Raw genomic sequence first — 18,691 nt, 5'->3', positions numbered from 1 at the left:
GGAAGGAGCCCTCCACATATACATTTGTACTGGCTGGGGCGTAGCTCATTGTCATGTGAAAGGGCTAGAAGGTCCTTTCTTGGAAGACCCTTCATGCATTGGATAGCTACCCGCAGGAGCAGAATGCATGAACTTTAACTTTAGATGACTTTAAATGAAAGCGACTCACTACCTAGTACACAACTATGTTTACAGTCGTGTTGTAAACTCAAATCCAATAATCAGCCAAATTCAATCACTTATATTAAGACTATTGCTCTCATAGAACTCGCTCCCACAGGAGGCAGTGACTACCAACTTGGATGGCTTTAATAGAGGATTAAGCAAATTCATGGAGGACCAGGCTATCAGCTTTGGCTAGGCACAATGGCTATGTTCTACCTCCACTGTCAAAGGCATTACACTCCAAATACCAGTTGCTGGGAATCGTAGATGGGTGCAGAGTATTGTTGTATTCATGTCCTGCTTATAAGCTTCCCATAGGCATCTTGTTGGCTACTGAGAATTGGATGCTGGACTAGATGGGCCTGATTCATCCAACTCTTCCTATGTTCTCATCTAGACCCCAGCTCTGAATTTGTACATGTTATTTCATGGCTGATGTTTTGAAAAGTGAGGTGCACATATTTCCTTCAACGTATGCTTGGACTTAATATAATACATATACCTAGACTTTCTACAACCAGAGCACACATTTTACCCTTCACTGTATTAGTACATGCATTTTGATGTAAGTCTTTTTCATGCTTACCCCTCTTTTTTATTTATAGTTTTTAAATATTGGTACCCAATTACTACAAATGTTAATTAAAATAGATGTTTATTTGATCTGCAGTCACTCCTGATGATTAGGCTTTCTTCTCAATATTTTTTTTTTAAGCACAGAAGGCACATTTGCCACTACTGTGAATTTTACGCTTCTAATATTGAGAGGCATGTTACAACAAGCTGTTCAAAGATCAGTGTTTTTAGGGAAAACAACAGTCATGGTTTTTGGGTGCTATTTCTATGTGCAAATCAGATAATGAGAAGAATCATAGGAATGAAGCTTTCACTCCCATAAACTAAAAGGTAACCTCAGTAAAAGGTATCACTTTCTCTCCTTTATGTGGTTATGAGAATTGCCTTCTGAAGGCCTTGGAAAAGAGAATGTCTGCATATCTCCAGTATCTTAAATGTGCAACTACTGGGGTGCAGTGGGATGGGTGTGTGTGTGAAATCTAGATGATCAAATTTGTGCCTCTCTTGCTTTGCAAAGGATTTTGTTCACCAATGTTTTATGTTTAAGGCATTAGTTAAGTATTTATCCCTTTTAGTTCTTTTGAAAAGGCTTATTATAGTGCAGCACAAAATTCATTAATATTAATAAAGGCATTTGCCTTTATCGTTCCTTGTTACTAAGACACCAGCACTGTCGAAATGGATGCTGGCCTTTTGGGTAATACTTTCAATCATTTATCTATGTACTGGCTAGTAGAATTTCAAAAGCTTTGCTGAAAAATATTCAACCTATTATAATGTAAGTCAAGAGTCTTAAGCAATGTAGTTTTGTATTAAATTTCATTATGCAAAACATGCATGCAGAAAGCTGGCACCTTTAAACGGGAACGAAAACTAAAACCGAAAAATGAAAGGAAATACAAATATTCATCTCCAGCCAGAATATTAATGTATCAGGAAACAAAAAGATAATGAGTCGGAGGAAAGGAGAGAATCGGTATAATTCACCGTGCTGTCATATGACTTGCTTTGAGGACAAGCCAGAAACACATTCCTTTTTGAACATATTTCTTATGTTTTCTTAAAACACATATTTTAAAATTAATATCTTTGGTTCTTGCTTGCATATCCTGGAAAAATGTTTTCAAGAGCCTGATTGTAATGTTTTCATGTTACAGAGTGTTATTTTTATGAGTCTTTGCAAGTGTAGCAAAATTGTCATCAATATTCTGACTTGGCTCATCCTAAAATTGCTGTTTGAATTTAAAATGATTTCAGTGCTTGTTTGCACGATCGCTTTGATGCATTTGCCTCTACATGTACAGTAGTTCAAATTTGGATTTATAAATATGGTTCTGTTAAGCATAAGGCTAAAGTGTCTGCATAATGAGTTCACCCTGGAGCAGTTAGAGCTAACATACCAACAGACCTGCTGGGCTTACACTGAATACAAGGGTCAATCCACATAGCTGTGGCACACAGGGCTCAGATCTCCAACAGACTGGAATGACCAAGTGGCTTAGGAGAAAAAGCTCAGAGGTCTGCCACTGTTGCTTCCCATCATCTGCTGCCTGAGAAAATTGTTGCACTCAGTCTAATGGTAATGGACAAAATATATCTGGAAATTACTGTTGGTGCCCCTCAATGTTGAGAGGGCTGGTGTTCGACACAAAATGTGCAATAACATATAAGCATGTCTAACTCACACCATATTCTGTCATAGTAGAGCTCTGATACACATGGACACTGACCCTGGCAAGTCTGGTTTAAATTGATTTATTGTTGCAATTATCTTTACTTAAGCAAATTTTGGGTTTTTAGTGATCCAGCGTAGAAAGAAGCTAGCGTCAGACCACAGTCTCACAGAAGTGTTGGTTTGAAGGGCCATGGGGACAGGAGACTTCTCTGCATTTCGAGTTAGCCCAGATTAATGACTTGCCCTATAGAAGCAGCCAACACCAATTATAAGTGGCCTGTTTGTGGCTGTTTGCACTTACTTCCCTTAATTCATGTGCAAATACGCTTTCCTTTGCCTTTCCCCTAGATGGCTTTCCTTGCATCGCTTCTGACGTTTGCAATGTGCAACTGCTGTTTTACTGCTCTTCCTGTGTCACTTAAGTAATGCCAGAAGTTCTAGGCCACTTAGGTGGAGCTCACAACATGACTTCTTTCTCTTCTTGGAAAATGGGACAACACTAGTGTTTCTTCTGATAACTGCAGTGTTTCCCCTGTCTTTACCATGCATGGGCAATTAAAACAAAAGAGTAAAGGATGTTTGGAAGTAAAGGGGTTTGTTCTATGCGCAAATGCTCTGAGGATGCAAATAGTACCACCTAGTGATCAGTTATAAACATCACAAGAATTATCCCTCAGCATAATAGAAACAGCAGCTGAAAAGTGGAGAGAGGAAAGCATATTCACTTGAGAGTAGGGATGGATGAATCTGGAAGTTCAGTTTCTTCTTTTTTCAGTCTTAAATTCAGTACTCCTAATAGATACATTATTGTATGCAGTTTTGGCTACTACACATATTTTCAAGCAATATTCCCCAATAAAATACATTTTCAATGTTATTTTCATTAAAATATGACATAATTGGAGAACTGCTTCGCAAAATTTGGAGAAGTGCAAATTTTGCAGGAAAGCTGTGTATTGGTTTGCCTATTAGTATGAGAAGTGTAAATTATGTAATTTCTCATTAAAATGCAAACAAAAATAGAATCGCTCTTCATACCTACTATCTATCAAGTGACCTCTTCCTCATTGACCTCTTCCTCATACCCTGTGAGATATGTTGGGTGAGAAATATTGATAGACCCAAGGCGACCCAATGAGCTTTGAGGCAGAGTGGGATTGGAATTCAAGTCTTCCTGGTCCAAGTCTGGCACTCAATAATCTAAGAAGAATCCTGCATTAGACCAAAGTTCCATCCGGTCTACCACCCTTTCGCACACAGTAGCCAACCAGATGCCTATGGGAATCCCATAAGCAGGACATGAGGGCAACAGTCCTCTTCTGCTGCTAGTTCCCCAGCAACTGACATGCAGAATCACTATTAAAAAAATGAATGGAATATTTTGTGCATCAACATTAAATTGCTTTAATTCTGCTTTAAACACAATAGATGTTTTGAGTTTGCGAGCAAAAATAGTGGCTCTAACAATGCATCGCTTTGTCATTTGCTTCAGATTTATTTTCTGTTTAGGAGAAGATGCCATTATTTGGATTGTCCCACTGAAGTAAAATAAAAGATTTGTATGTTAGTTAATGGGAGAAGAAAGCTCCTCTTTGTGTATTTTCTAACTATAGAAAGATCTAGCACTTAATCCTTCGCAGGTACACGAAAAGAATATAGCACCTTAACCATGTCAAAATTATTATGATCCCTTTAGTTGGAAGGCAACTTGAGTTTTCTTTTGTACTCAGATCAGGTCAGATAATAAATATTTGAAAAAATCAATGAAAGCTTCTCTCTTTAGAGAAGAGGAAAACAATTAATATGATGGGTAGTAGTTTTGCTCGGAGTTGGGCCATTGGAATTTGTGAACACGACTAAGTTAAGACCATTCATTTCAGTGGACCTGGTCTGAGTGAAACTTAGTTGAATACCACCCGATATATTTGCAAGAACGTCACAAGAGCAGAATGTGTGTGTCTTTGTAGTGTGTTTTCATGTGTTGCATTTCCCCCTTCAGGACATTTATTCAGAACAGCTGGGGATCAACCGTGTAACCTGTCCACAGTGTCGAGTGCCTTCCCAATGGTCAGCCACCCAGTCTTTGGTCTACATACAGCCAGCTCAGGGCATACAGAATTTGGTGGCTTGGGGACACTTGGTACACCCACAGCCTTAGCAGCACATCCCCAACTAGCACCTTTTCCAGGTAAGCACTCATTACAAGAAATACTAATTGGAAGGTGCGACTATGAGGGTTCCTAACCTAAGTAGGTGCACATTTTATATATTCCATTACTAAGGGTAGAATGGTAGCCCAAGAATAAATTTGTATTTTACTGTTTGTTTGGTTTTTAAAAAAAAACAATTAAAAAAACCCCCCATGTTTTCAGGCTTAATAAAGGCAGTTTGGATAAACATAAGCGGAACTGGAAATGCCTGATCAGGAGCCAAATGGTCAAAATCAATTCAAGTGTTCCAGAGTAATAAAAAAATTCAGGCTTGGCACAATATTTGGAAACTAGTATCCATTCATTTCATCTTTCAAGCGTTTACTTTCAAGTAACCATGTTTATAGAATTATACACTCTGGATGGGTGGCTTTAATTTAGCTATCTTCAGCGTCGCCATGTTTGTTTGTTTTAATCTTATGGATTATTATTAGAGCCTGAGAATCCAATTTTCAAAAATACAGGCAAGTCTCTAGCTCTCATGATTTCAGGAATAGGCTTGAAAATGTGGTGCCAGAAAGACCAGGGGGAAAAGGGTGGGGGGAGAGACAACAATAAAAAGGTGGTTATCATTGTACTTCAGAGGCCTCAGGGTGCAGTATTTTTTTCAAGGACCGAATCATAATTATTGAGTGATTGTTTTAGCATCACAATTTTGGGGTTTTAAAAAAAGAAAAATAAACAACATTTTTGGTAGAATAGGTGCACGCTGGCAGAAACTGAAGCTTGATTTCTGTCATGCTTATGAAAACAATATGAAAACTACAGTGAAATATGCAAATTAGGTATGGCTTTCCTTTTATGATAGTTGGCTGTCAGAGATTATGCCAGAGATAGGTACAACAAATAGAACTGCAATCCTTTGCACACTTGGCAGTCATCCTTACTTGGGAGTAAACGCCATTGAACTCAGTGTCTTACAGGTAAACATGAATAAAGATGGTCCCACTTACATTTATGATGGAAAATTTAGGATGAGCATACTGTGGTAAAATAATGTATTCCCCATTTGTTAGAAATCTTTTCCCACAGTTAAGATAGCATATAGTTTTGTTATTTATTTGGACATAAGTGTAGTTGTGGCTTGGTTGTGACTTGAATATGCCATGAATGATGAAAATGTATTTTTACAATTCTTTTTAGCGCACCAGATGTTTCTGTGACAGTGCCTAAGCTCATTGAGTCCTCCCCCCACCCCCGGTTACGTCAAATGTCCCAATTTTATCTATAAAAAGTTTTGCTCTTGGATTGTGTCATATTTGCTCTTCCTGCTGAGAGTTAATCAGCAGTCCTGTCTTGCTCTAAGAGATGAGAAATCCTTTTCCATTCTAGAAAAAACTGATTATACTTCAGTAGCATTTGTATTTTAGGGTACTCTAAGGAATTGGACCTTTCGTAATTCGCTATAGAGCAACAGACCTTACCCCTAAGACTTTTTGAATGTTTTAGCTAGCCACAGGCCACCCTGTCTATATAGATTTTCTTTTCATTCATAAGGTACAGTTCTATTGATCATGAAAACAATTTGTAGATAGATAATATTGCGATATTTTATATTCGGTCAGTAAGGCTGCAATCCTGTACCCACTTTACTAAGAAGTGAGTCTTTCTAACTCAATAGGACTTCCTTCTGAGTAGACATGTAGGATTGCACTGTAATGTATATGGATTAAGATTGATTTAGGTTGCCTGCATTCAGGTTGGTACAATGTCATCTCAGACACATCCCAGACATGGTGGCACATCTGTTATCACCATGAATAGCGATTTCATGTCTACTGGCAATCCATAGCTCCTTATGGACCTATGATGCTCACATACAGTTCCCACATGAGCACTAGGGATACCATTGCTGTTATTCTGGTACAAACAAAACTCCAAATGCAGTGGAGATACAGTTATAGATACCATACATTTAACGCACATGGGAGCCACAGTTTGTTAAGGGTGCTGAGAATTGTAGCTCTGTGAGGGCTAAACTACAGTTTTAAATGCATAGTGCGGGTATGACTATAACCTTAAAGGTATCTCTATGATGAAAGTGAGCAGGGGTGGTGGTGGTGGGAAAATCCTTACACAAGTAGGAAGTTCTGCCTACACAAGGAGTTGTTGCACACTGGTCTCTTGCCTGCTCTCCTAGATAGTTCCTGTTTTTCACATACCCATTTTTACTTTGCTCATTTTCCTAAACAATGCTACCGGTTACTTTCGTGCCACTTAGTTATTTCCTCTTTTGTTGTGTTTGTGTCATTGCTCTCTTCCAAGTCAAAATAGTAATCCATGTTGCAATTTTCTGTGTAATATATGTCCTAGGCTGATGTCTAACATTGTTCAAGCAGACATCTGCTCACTCAAGACTTCCCCTTCCCCGTCTTCCCCCTAGAAGTCCCCTGTGCTCCCCACATCTCTGGACACTCACCCAACCCCATAAAGCAGATTTGGGATGTTGCAGGGAGGGAGAGTTCCTGCTGGTATAGATTGAAACCAGTGAATGCCACTCCAGCTTCTAGAGGACCATCCAGAGAGCAAACCAACACCAGAGAACCACTCTCTATTAGAAGAGTGGTCCAATGTAAAGATCAAGAACCCTAAAAAGGGTGAGCAGGGACTTTGAAGTTGCTCATCAGTAAGTCCTGCCCAACAGGACACTGACTCACAGGTCACCTGATCACAGTCTCCCCACTATGGTGTGATGCATTGCTGTTCTATTTAAATTTGAGTAATTCTATACATATAAATTAGTACATGCAGATTTTATGCAAATTGGGTTGTTTTTTAACCTTCCTCTTTGGCAATTTGTAAGTGGCCACCATAACATAATAGTCCTGACATCATATTACCTACCATCAACTTTCCCCACTTTTTTCTTACCTTCCTTTCAGGCTGAGTGATATGTAGTCCGAAACCTGCTATCAAAAACATTGATATAAATTAGGTGCAAATTAATTCCATTAACTTGCCCAGAATTGCTGGATTCCAGCTTCGCTTCCGTATAATGATAGCAGACTGCTTGTTGTTGGCACAATTTCTGTCTTCATTCACTGAGGAACTTGATGTATGAACCGTAGAAAGCCCTCCTGCAGAGCACCGGGAGCAAGGGAGATTTTAGAGCAAACTTGATTACATAAAGATTTTGAATGGCATCACCTCTAAGCTTGCCTGCTTTCCTTTTAAAGTTTATCTTTTCTATATAAAAAAAGCATAATTGTACATAGGAATCTTTGCAAGACCAATTTCCAAGATGAGAACATCTTGTCATCTGCTCCTCAAACTTGCCTGTGTAGATTGTTCCCTACTGCGTGTTTTCTAGTTTTCTGCCCATTTTATATTTTTAATCATGGTAGGTAATAGAGATACTGTTATTTCCCTTAGAAGCCTGTTCCAAAATCAATGCTCGATTTGGGCTAATGAGCAGTAGTGGAAAGAACTTTAAAAGATAAATAACTTAGATTGTATATTTTAAAATCTTTTCATCTTTTTTAACTGGCTTAGGCTGCAATCATTTACACACTGCCCTGGGAGTAAGTCCCATTGAACTCAATTGGGTTTACTTCTGAGTAGACATGTATCAAATTGTGTTGCATAGCAAAAGCTGCTAACATCACTCTAGAAAAATCATTGTTTGCAAGTCCCAGGCAGCCCTAAAGGGAAAGCTGTGTTAATCAGGTTTTTTTTTTTTCATTTACTAGGAAAGGGATTGCCTTTTATTTTATTTTTTTTGCACATCACAGATATTTTGAAACTTGTGTCAGTTTGACTTGACTTCCATGTTATAGGGATCACATTCCTGTATATTTTATAATGTCCTCCTCCTTCTAAATCATGAAAAAATAACTAGCATTCTATTCTGCTGACGCTTTTGTAAAAAACAAACAAACATGTTGATTCCATGTGAACATTTAAAAAGATACTAGTGTGCATTACTGATGACTTGGGGGTTGCTGTCAAAAAACCGCATCCCTATGTCATGTTTAAAATGTGGCTCTGGTTTTACACGCAAGGTTCAAAACTTTGCTAACCAGAACAAGTGGATAAAAGGTGGTATACAAATTTATTTAACAACAACAACAACAACAATTTCTGCATAAGCTTTGTACCAGCAAAATCAGGATGAATGCTAAAAAAACAGATTGTCTGGAGAAGCCCACAAGCTGTATTATAAGTTGCTTATTGCATTTAATTCAAAGTTGATAGATGTGCCTTGACTCTGTTTATTAAAAAAAGTAACAATACAGAAAATGATAACACCTGAGCATTTTAAAGGCAGGACTTCTGGTTACTATTAATGTCCAGCAGCAGATCTGCTCAGGAACTGTGTATGGAACTGTCCAGAGGGAAATCCTCAAATAACTCTCTTCGTTTTCTTTGCTCTGGTTGTACAGAATGGTGGCGAAATGCAGACATGCACTCGCGTACTGGCACAACTTTCTTCCCATCCCTTATTGGAATATCTCCTTTGTTTGCTCCTCCCGCTCAAAATCATGATTCCACTTCATTCCATTCAAGGACTGCCGGAAAAAGTACCCGAGGCAGTTTGGAGAAAGGTAAGCTGTGAAACATAAAATATAAGTAAGGTAACCTCAGAAACAAGAATGTAAATAAGGTCCCACAGCTGATCCTCTCTCCCTGTGGAGCTTATATTCCTGATACATCCGGATCATATGTGCATGTTGCAGGCAAGGCCGCTCCACTTCCGGGTGGGGCTGTGTTGCGGGCAGACCTGGTTGGCCGGGGGGGGGGGTAGCATGGCTTACCCCTTTTAAGCAGCTGCTCGGCCGGGGAATCTCCCTTCTTATTCCAGCTTCAGTTAATGAAATATTGCAGTGTAGATCTTCAACAGGAGCCACCAGGTCCTCCTGCTCTGTTATTCTTCTTAACCTTTTTTATATCTTTGCAGCCTGCGTGTTACTTGCAATTAGCAAGCGCAGAGGAGAAGTAAAAGGTTTTTCTTTTTCTTTTTGTAGTATGGGGCTAGCCTTCTCTCTCTCTAGAAACCAAAGCCTTTTATCTCAGTTCAGGCATTATACTAGATAAGCATTAAGCCTATTTGTTTATAATTCTAAGTGCTGGGTTTTAAAATGCCCATGAATGTTAGCCTTCAGAATATGCTATTTGTTTTACTAAAGCACACCTGTTTGAAATGTATGGTATAGATGTATTTCAGTGCAGTGTCACTGTGCATCATCTCCTATGTTTTTGTTTTGTTTTTGTTTTTTAAAAAGCAAGTAAATGTTTATTATTTCCACTGTGGATAAACTGTCCATATTAGTTCAACTGCACTGTCATTGTGCATCCTCTCGCTTTGTGTTTTAAAACAGTGATATATATTTTTTTAATACAGATGGAAATAGGTCAGTGCTATTTTTGTAGGAAAAGAGGTGCTGGAACTCACCATGTACGCCTCCCTTGTTCTCTTATAATTACAATGATGCCCACCTGTGGAGCCGGAACTCAGTTCTGTCTGGGGGGGGGGGAAGCCCTGAATAGGACTATTGGTTCATGAGGCAGACAGTTCCCATGAAACAGTTGGATTTTCCCAGTATCACGGGATAAACCGTGCATATTAACTCAGTATATGTGTAAAGTCCTGGATTTAATCCACAGCAGCTCATGTGAAAAAGTCTCATGTATCCAAACTCTGCCCAAGACCTTCAGAAACTGCTGTTAGTGAAAAAAGATACCATATTTTTCCATGTATAAGACTAGGTTCCCCCCATCTCCCCCCCATTTTCTTAAATCTGAGTCCCCCAAAATAGGGGGTGTCTTATACATGGGAGTGTCTTATAGATGGAAAAATACGGTAGTACTCAGCTTACAATGGTCTGACTCAGTATAGAATAGCTTCATACAATTTTCAGATGAGATACTGTAGATTTTTGGTGTTTCTTACCTTCTGCTATTCATATATTTAGCTTTCTATTCAATGGTTACAGAAAGGGTCCTTTTGAGAGATGACATAAGTTTCTTTAATTACCTTTCTGTTTCCCCCCTATTTACAGCTTTGCCCTTTAGATTAAGGAAGTTTGCTGTAGGAAATGTGCCTAACAACTCTTGGCAAAATCCCTCCTATTGCTGTTGATGTTACTTGATTGTTTCCATTTAACTAGTTTTGATGTTTTAAAACATGTCCAGAGTAAGCATATTGCAGAACCCTCTTTTAAATGATCACCATTACAGTTAGTGCGGGAACCTGTTTGACTCTTAACTTTGATATTATGTTTGCTGAAGTTCAATTTTCTTTTAAAATTTCTTTTTCAAGGTGTTAATGGTTCAGTAAATGGCAACAGTACCATTTCAGTATCGGGCAGCAACACGTCTGTATTATCTACCACCACTGCAAGTTCTGCCGGACAAGCAAAGGTTATAACTGTAGTGGGGGGAAGTCGCAAATGTAACCAAGAACAAAATAAAAACCAGATTCTGGATGCCAGAGCTGACAAGATTAAAGATAAGGTAATCACAGTGATGAATCTTAATTTAAGACTTACAGTGGGACCTCGGGTTACAAACACCTCGGGTTACAAACACTTCGGGTTACAGACTCCGCTAACCCAGAAGTAGTACCTTGGGTTAAAAACTTTACCTCAGGATGAGAACAGAAATCGCGCGGCAGCAGGAGGCCCCATTAGCTAAAGTGGTACCTCAGGTTAAGAATGGTTTCAGGTTAAGAATGGACCTCTGGAACGAATTAAGTACATAACCAGAGGTACCACTGTATTCACTTTAGTCTAGCAAGGAGAAAAGCAGGTCCCTTTCTGAACTGGAAACTGGGTACACAGCCAGTGTTAAAGGAGATAGGTATGCACACAGCCCTGTGAAGCTTGATGGATGTGTCTGCTGATAGGAATGTGCATATTTGGGGGGTCACTAGTTGCATGCAACACTTTTAATGTATAGCGTTAGAAGAACTGGATCAGGCTTGAAGAGAGCATATCAGTAAAGATCCAACACGTTAGACGTTTCAGGTGATTGCACATAGTTTCAGGTTGCATGGAAGCCTTTTTGTGTACAACTGTATGTGCAAAGGCCCCCTACTTTCAGAAGGAGGTAATAAGTGCACATGGCATGAAGGTGAGGCTCTTCAGCACAACCCCTCTTGTGCATTGGATAAGTAAAACACCTGAATAGGACTATTGGCACACAGGACTGGTACTGTAATACATGTATTCTCCCAGGATGATGGCTGATCACATGGGCTACGGCTCACCTGTCATCGGAAGGCAGGAAATGCACCCAAAGTTGAATGAAGTAGGTGTGGCTTGGTCCTCCTCAACCCCACTTGGGAGTAAAATGCCCAAATAATGCTATTGGCACATAGGACCAGGAAAGTTACTGTTGGATGCTGATTAGGTAGTAACAATATGACAAAGGCTGCAATCCTATGCACACTTTTTGGAGAGTAGTTTACATTGAACTTAATGGGACTTAGTCTCCCAACCAAACAAGAACAGGCTATACATTTGGTCTGGTTCGCAGTGTTTCTCAGCCTGTGCGTGGAAGCCTCCTCCGTATGCCCAGTTCTCTGTGCAGTAGCACACATCAGAACAACAACAATGCCTAGTAATAGTGTTAGTTCATATTTGACAGGGCAGCTATGCAGACATCGAAATAGTTACAGTTGTGCACCCCTATGCTTAACAGGAGAATGGTCTTCCAATTTGATAAGCTACCGTTTGGAAGAACTAGTTGATTGAGACAAATCCTTTGAAAATCCTGCTGCCCAGTAGATCAGCATGAATGTCAGTTATATAATACTTCAGAGTTGCTAGTTGTTTTGTTTTGCATCTCACGATTCCTTCAGAATAGGCCACAATTATCCCCATTTTACAGATGGAGAACAAAGGAAGAAGGGCAATGAATTTCCCATGTACTTCATGATGAAATCGTGGTAGAGACAGGACCTGAACAGAGTTCATATGGTTCAAGCCCAACACTCTGCCCTTGGGCACATGTTAACTAGAGTAAAGTGAAGTGCATCTTAAAGGGCTTTTAATTATGTTCATAGTGCATTTTAGAACTGGACACTAACATGCTTCCCTCCTTTGCTTTTTTAAAGAAAAGTAGTAAACGAATGAAATTTATTACAATGCCATCAGTAAAAGCCGGTGATTCATATGATTAAAACATTATTTAATGCACAGTCTTTTATCTTTCCTCTTAGAAGTCTAGAAAGAAAGCAGTAGATAGTTCCAGCAACAGTGAAAGTGATTCTGGCTCCTCTTCAGACACCTCCAGCGAAGGCATTAGTAGCAGTGACTCAGATGATTTGGATGAAGATGAAGAGGAGGAAGAGGAGGAAGAGGAAGATCAAAGTGCTGAAGAAAGCGAAGAGGATGACTCTGATTCAGAGAGTGAAGCACAGCAGAAAAATAAGAACAAGGTGTGGTAAAGTTAAGAACTGCCTTATGTTACTGAATAGGCCCCTTTTTTTTTTTTACAGGCCAGTCTCTATATGGTTGACTGAGGAACTGGTTGGTGCAGAACCTATTTTGGCAGCAGTTAAAGTTGCTGTTGTTTTGTCATGCAGGCATGGCAAAAACCGTCAGATTTTCTCAGAATTTTTGAAACATAATATTTATTAATTGAACTGGTTCACTGGCTGGAAGCTTTAAAAGAAAAGGGTGAGGAAGCTACTAACTAAAGGGACAGTAGCCCTGAAAATCTTCCATTGTGCTTTGCCAAGCCAGTCAGAATATGCTGGCACTGCAGTTGTATTGTAAGAGAAAAACACCACAAAGCAAGTCTAAAAAGAGAAACACAGAAAACACTGGACTACCAGGCATTGGCAATGGCATCCTCTCTGTGCTTTAAACTAAATGGACGTATGTGTAAAAGCTAGGTATGGTATTTCTTACAGATAAACAGCTGGTTTAGAGGCAACCACAATTATTTTTCCTCTTAGAAAGAAGCCTGTTTTTTAAAAAACATCGTTCCTCAGCTGAAACAAGCCATCCTAACCCAGGCTGTTAATGGTTTACTAAAGGAATTAAAAGGTGTAAGATAGAACTAAGGCACCAGAGATTAGTTGCCCAGTAATCTATGAAGCAACTAACCCCAGTGCCGTTTTATTTTATTGTAAACTGGGAAAATATAAAGTAGACATCAGGCAAATGAATTAATCTGTGTCGCAAAGGTTGAGATGTCTTCTTGAGTGTTGCCATGGCTACTGGATTCTGTTTACAGCTGCTCTTTTCCTCACATAGCAGTTAACGCCGTCCAGTAACCAGTAACCAGAATGCAAACCCCAGGGTTCCGTTAGGTTGATAGTATAGCATACATTCAAAAGTAACTGAATTTTCAAAGCTCTCTTTCCCAGCCAAACCTTAGCTTCACATAGTGAAAGGACCTTACAGGCAATAAGCTGAAGAAGATATATTGTAAGGTTATTTTAAGTTTATTACACCATAAAGAAGTTGTACGTCTTGGGTGTGTGTGTGTGTGCGCGCATGCTTTGTGAATGTTTGTTTGTTCTAAGTATGCCAGTGGCAGTCTACATGTTTGTATTGTATACTTTGGGGACTAATTTAGCAAGCCTTATGGACTAGATCTTCAGTGTTGTGTGTGTGTGTGTGTGCGCACGCGCACATAAATATTTATTTTCTATTTCACTATGTTTCCAGTACCTCACTTTTCTACATATTGTTTCCAGTGTGGTGTAGTGGTTAAGAGCAGTGGACTCTTAATCTGGTGAACCGGGTTCGTGTCTCCGCTCCTCCACATGCAGCTGCTGGGTGACCTTGGGCTAGTCCCACTTCTCTGAAGTCTCTCAGCCCCACTCACCTCACAGAGTGTTTGTTGTAGGGGAAGAAGGGAAAGGAGAATGTTAGCCGCTTTGAGACTCCTTCGGGTAGTGATAAAGCGGGATATCAAATCCAAACTCCTCTTCTTCTTCCAATGCAGCTAAGGAGAAATCAAGATACACGTTTTCTGTATTTGCAGGTGCTAATGCATAGCGGACCAGACATGAAAGCCGATGGACAAAAATCCCAGGAAAAGCCCCAGGAAAAGAGAACACACCAGCCAATACCTCTTGTGTCTGATAGCCAGACTCACCCGTCATTCCAGTCCCAGCAGAAGCAGCCTCAGGTTTTGTCACAGCAGCTTCCCTTTATTTTCCAAAGCTCTCAGGCAAAGGAGGAATCTGTGAACAAACACACAAGCGTAATACAGTCTACGGGATTGGTGCCCAATGTGAACCCTTTGTCTTTGGTAAATCAAGCCAAAAAGGAAACTTTCTTAAAACTTATAGTTCCTTCTCCTGATCTACTCAAGGCAGGGAATAAAAATACCTCTGAAGAACCTAGCCCATTGACCATTGATGTAAGATCAAACCGGGTGAGAATATATAAGTTTTCTTTGTACGCTTTCTGTACTCTGTGGAAGGGTTCATATTCCATTAATATCATGATTGTTGTTGTGTTGTTTTTTATTTTTAAAAAAATATATTGGAATCCATAAAAATCTAAGGTGATCTTTTAGTTGCACATAGTGGAAGGTTTAAACCCAATGCTTTTTAAAACTATACATTATAAAGAGTTTAAGGTTTCCAGTGCAATCCTTTACTCAGCAGTAAAATGCCATTGAATACAATACTCCCAGGTAAGTGTGTTCAGGAATACAGCCTTAATGGTATAACATTAGAATTTTAAAACAATATTTTGGAAATTGTGTTATGTTTATCTGCAATGCCTGCTTCTCAGAATCAGTAGCTGAAAATTCTTCCTGTAGATAGTAAGAATTCAGTCTAGAAATGTCAGCCACTGTGATGCAGTGCTTAGAGTGCTCAGCTGAGTCTGCGGAGGCCCAGTTTCAAATCCCTGGTTCAGCCATGGAGCTTACAGGGTGACCTAGGGCAAGTCACCATATTTCATCTGTAACCTACCTCACAGGGTTGTTGAGAGTACAAAATGAGACGAGTGACGAGAACCACGTACACTGCCTTGAGCTCCTTAGAGAACAGGGAGAATATAAATGCAACAAATATCCTGACACATGATTTACAGCATTTTGCAGAGCTGATACTGTTGCTCCAGTGGTGGAGGAACTTGCTCCATGCTTGTCCAAAGGTGTGTGTGTGCTCATCTGCCATTACAGAGAGAGATTGAACGTCTCTCTCTTTAAATGAGACTCACAAGCAAGGCAAAAGAAAGCCCAGGTTCCTTTCTTACTGGCTTCTTGGAATGTCCTAAACCTCTGTTAGACCTGTAGACTGTAGTCCTTTGGAAAAATAGATGGAGCAAAAATGAACATGCGCTACCAACCTTGGAAAATTTAAGAGGAGCACAATGCCAAGGTACTTATCTTACAAAGTCTTTACAAATCGGTCTTCAGGAAGACAGTTGAAGTGACATTTCATTTTTCTTCATGCCTTCTCAGAGTATTGGTGGATTCTTGCTTTTTTGAACACTATGCTGTCATGTACAAGTGTGAAAGCTTTCAGAAAAACCTGAATGGAATATGAAGGTGGAGCTTTTGTGATCCATTCATGACATGCTTGCAATGAAAGATTGGGATGTTGGATATGCAGATTCTGTTTAGGAATCTCAGTGTCTAAACGCTGATGGATTGAAATTGAAAATTCACTCCATTAGAAAAGTCTAACCTAAATTTTTGCCCTTGGTTTCTTAGTTTGGGTTACATAGTGGACATTTTTTTATAATACATTCATAATTCTGCCATGGCAATCCTTTATGATTACTCATTTTATATTTTCAGTAATTATTACTGTTTTCAGCAGAAGGTATGGTATTCTCATTACCCTTGAAATAGCATGCTTAAGGTATAGTGATAACAACTTCACTTGCATGAATGTAAAAAGAGTTTGATACATAACAGCCAAGCACTAGTTGCCTATTGATAGACCCTTGTTTTCCTTTGGTTTTTAAAATAGACACATTTATAAAATGCCTCACAAGTTTTTTCAGAGAGCATGAAAGTGTATCTTAACAGTGTGCTTACTGACCGCTCATGCTGTCTGTTTCACAGCTACAGTACAATCCTCAATTACTAGGTTCTGGTTTTTTGCTGTTATATGCAGATGTATTTGGAACTAGGCTTTAGATATCACTTGTGGTTTTCATTTGGTGTACAGTCACATGGGTTATATTTGACAAGAAGGGTTTGAATGGGCAGGTTTATGGGAAAGCTGGGAAGATGGAAACAAGTGCTTCTAAACAATTAAAGCCTGCTTTATGCCTTTCTTCTCCAACCCTAAGACTTATGTTAACAGCCCATTCCTGAGTCCTTTTTACTCAGATGTAAGCACCACACCTTAACCCTTCTTTCATAACAAATCTTCGTAACTCCTTTTCTCTTATCAGGTAAATGTCTCAGAGACTAGAATCTTCCATCGTTAACTGTTGGAATACCTTCTGACTCTCCATTCTGCAGTTTTAGTAGTGACTGTTGAGAATGACAAAGAATGTATTCTGTACATGCAAAATTCTTAGTGAGTCACAGCTCTCAATGAGTTAGTCTTAATTAAGGCAACCTGCCTCACTTAGGAAGTTCAAAGCAGCTTCCTTGCCCACACAGATTTATATCTTATCTGCCTGCCTTTTGGAAGCAAAAGTTTCAGAGCCCATCTGCTAAACCCATTGCTTACGGCATTTAGCTATATATTTTGTTATCTTTTGTGCTTCTGCAGGAACAGTACAAGCAGACATTCCCAGCACAGTTGAAGAAACACCACGAATCATCTAGGAACCTGAAGAAGGTTATCGCAGCAGTATCAAGTCCAAAGCCAACCAGTTCTCCACCAGCCCATCAAAAACACACCTCTTTAGAAAACAACCATTCTAATCCTTTCTTGACCAATGCACTTTTAGGTAATCATCAGCCCAATGGAGTGATTCAGAGCGTCATTCAGGAAGCTCCTCTGGCACTTACCACCAAATCCAAATCCCAGCCCAAGGTTAATGAAAACGTATCTACTTCCAGCAGCTTAACCTTTTCCTCACCAGTAAATTTAAGCACGGGTGGGAAAAAGACACCAAGCAACCGGACACCTGTTATGTCTTCTACCTCTCCTGTATTACCTGGCCCAGCAAAGGAAAAGGCAGTCAGCAATAATACAATGACAGCAGTGAAAACACAACACAACCACCCTTCCACAAAATCATTGGTTGAACAATTCAGAGGAACTGATTCAGACATTCTTAGCAGTAAAGATTCTGAGGATTCAAATGATGAGGATGACGACGACGACGAGGACGATGAGGATGATGAGGATGAAGACGAGGAAGATGAGGATTCTGATGATAGTCAATCAGGTTTATTTAATTTAAAGAAACTCTTTGCATGTCTTTAGCCTTCTAAAGGCACCCTTGCCCTCCTGCAAATGCTATAAGGTTAATTCTTGTCGCCTGGTTTCTATATGGAAATTATAATCTTGGAATGAGAATTATGAAAACGTTAACTGATGAGCCAGCTCAGCTGCTAACTTATTCAAAACATTGATTTACCTAGCTTATTCAAAATGTTATTGATGCTGCTTTAGGAGAGATGACTTTTCAAGTTAGGAGATAGTGAAGAGACAGAGCCATGTAGCTGGGGTGAGACATAGTGGATAACTGCTCAGATGCATGGAGGTTTCTTACTAGTGCGAAGCCTTGAAAACGGTATGGGAAGATGAGTGAGGAGGGTCTGAAGGACTAGTTTAAATAGTTTAGGCTGTAGTCCTATGCATGCTTGTCTAGGAGTAAGCCCTATTGAACACAGTGGGCTTAAGTAGAAACACCTAGGATTGGGGTGTTAGTGCTCCAAATAAGGTTTCCCTAATGGTAAGTTTTACTAGGTGTTATGCTATGGTTATAATGGACATTCCCCTCCCCCCCCCATGCAGTTGCATAGTATGCAGCTCTGTACATCCAAGAAGGAGCCAGCATTTTAATTAAGAACTATGTAGCTGAGCCAAAACCATCTTAGATAAAATGCATCTTAATTTTTTTGCCTAATATGGTAAGAGAAGAGCTGGCATGTTTTGCACTAACCAGTGGTGGCTTCCAGTTGTTAAGCCTTTAGCAGACCAGCACAACTTGTGAATGACCAAGCCACATGCTGCCTA

General features: G+C 39.6%; 1 protein-coding gene across 15 annotated transcripts in view; it reads left to right on the top strand.

Moving 5' to 3' along the window:
* Positions 1–18,691, top strand: part of BAZ2B (bromodomain adjacent to zinc finger domain 2B) — a 193,868-nt gene that overhangs the window by 115,996 nt on the left and 59,181 nt on the right. For 14 of the 15 annotated variants that reach the window (XM_053407722.1, XM_053407678.1, XM_053407698.1 and 11 more), the window contains 6 exons: positions 4,416–4,604; positions 9,009–9,170; positions 10,886–11,079; positions 12,788–13,006; positions 14,566–14,961; positions 17,273–17,897. In XM_053407722.1, coding sequence (XP_053263697.1) covers positions 4,416–4,604; positions 9,009–9,170; positions 10,886–11,079; positions 12,788–13,006; positions 14,566–14,961; positions 17,273–17,897 — 1,785 coding nt within the window. Of the gene's footprint in view, positions 1–4,415; positions 4,605–9,008; positions 9,171–10,885; positions 11,080–12,787; positions 13,007–13,872; positions 14,004–14,565; positions 14,962–17,272; positions 17,898–18,691 lie in introns of those variants that run through there. The other variant, XM_053407803.1, reaches the window with a different exon arrangement.

This window comes from Podarcis raffonei, chromosome 1, assembly GCF_027172205.1.
Source record: "Podarcis raffonei isolate rPodRaf1 chromosome 1, rPodRaf1.pri, whole genome shotgun sequence".
In the NCBI taxonomy this organism is placed as follows: domain Eukaryota; kingdom Metazoa; phylum Chordata; class Lepidosauria; order Squamata; family Lacertidae; genus Podarcis; species Podarcis raffonei.
Note: the sequence above shows the minus strand (reverse complement) of the source record. Positions and strands in the feature narration are given on the sequence as shown.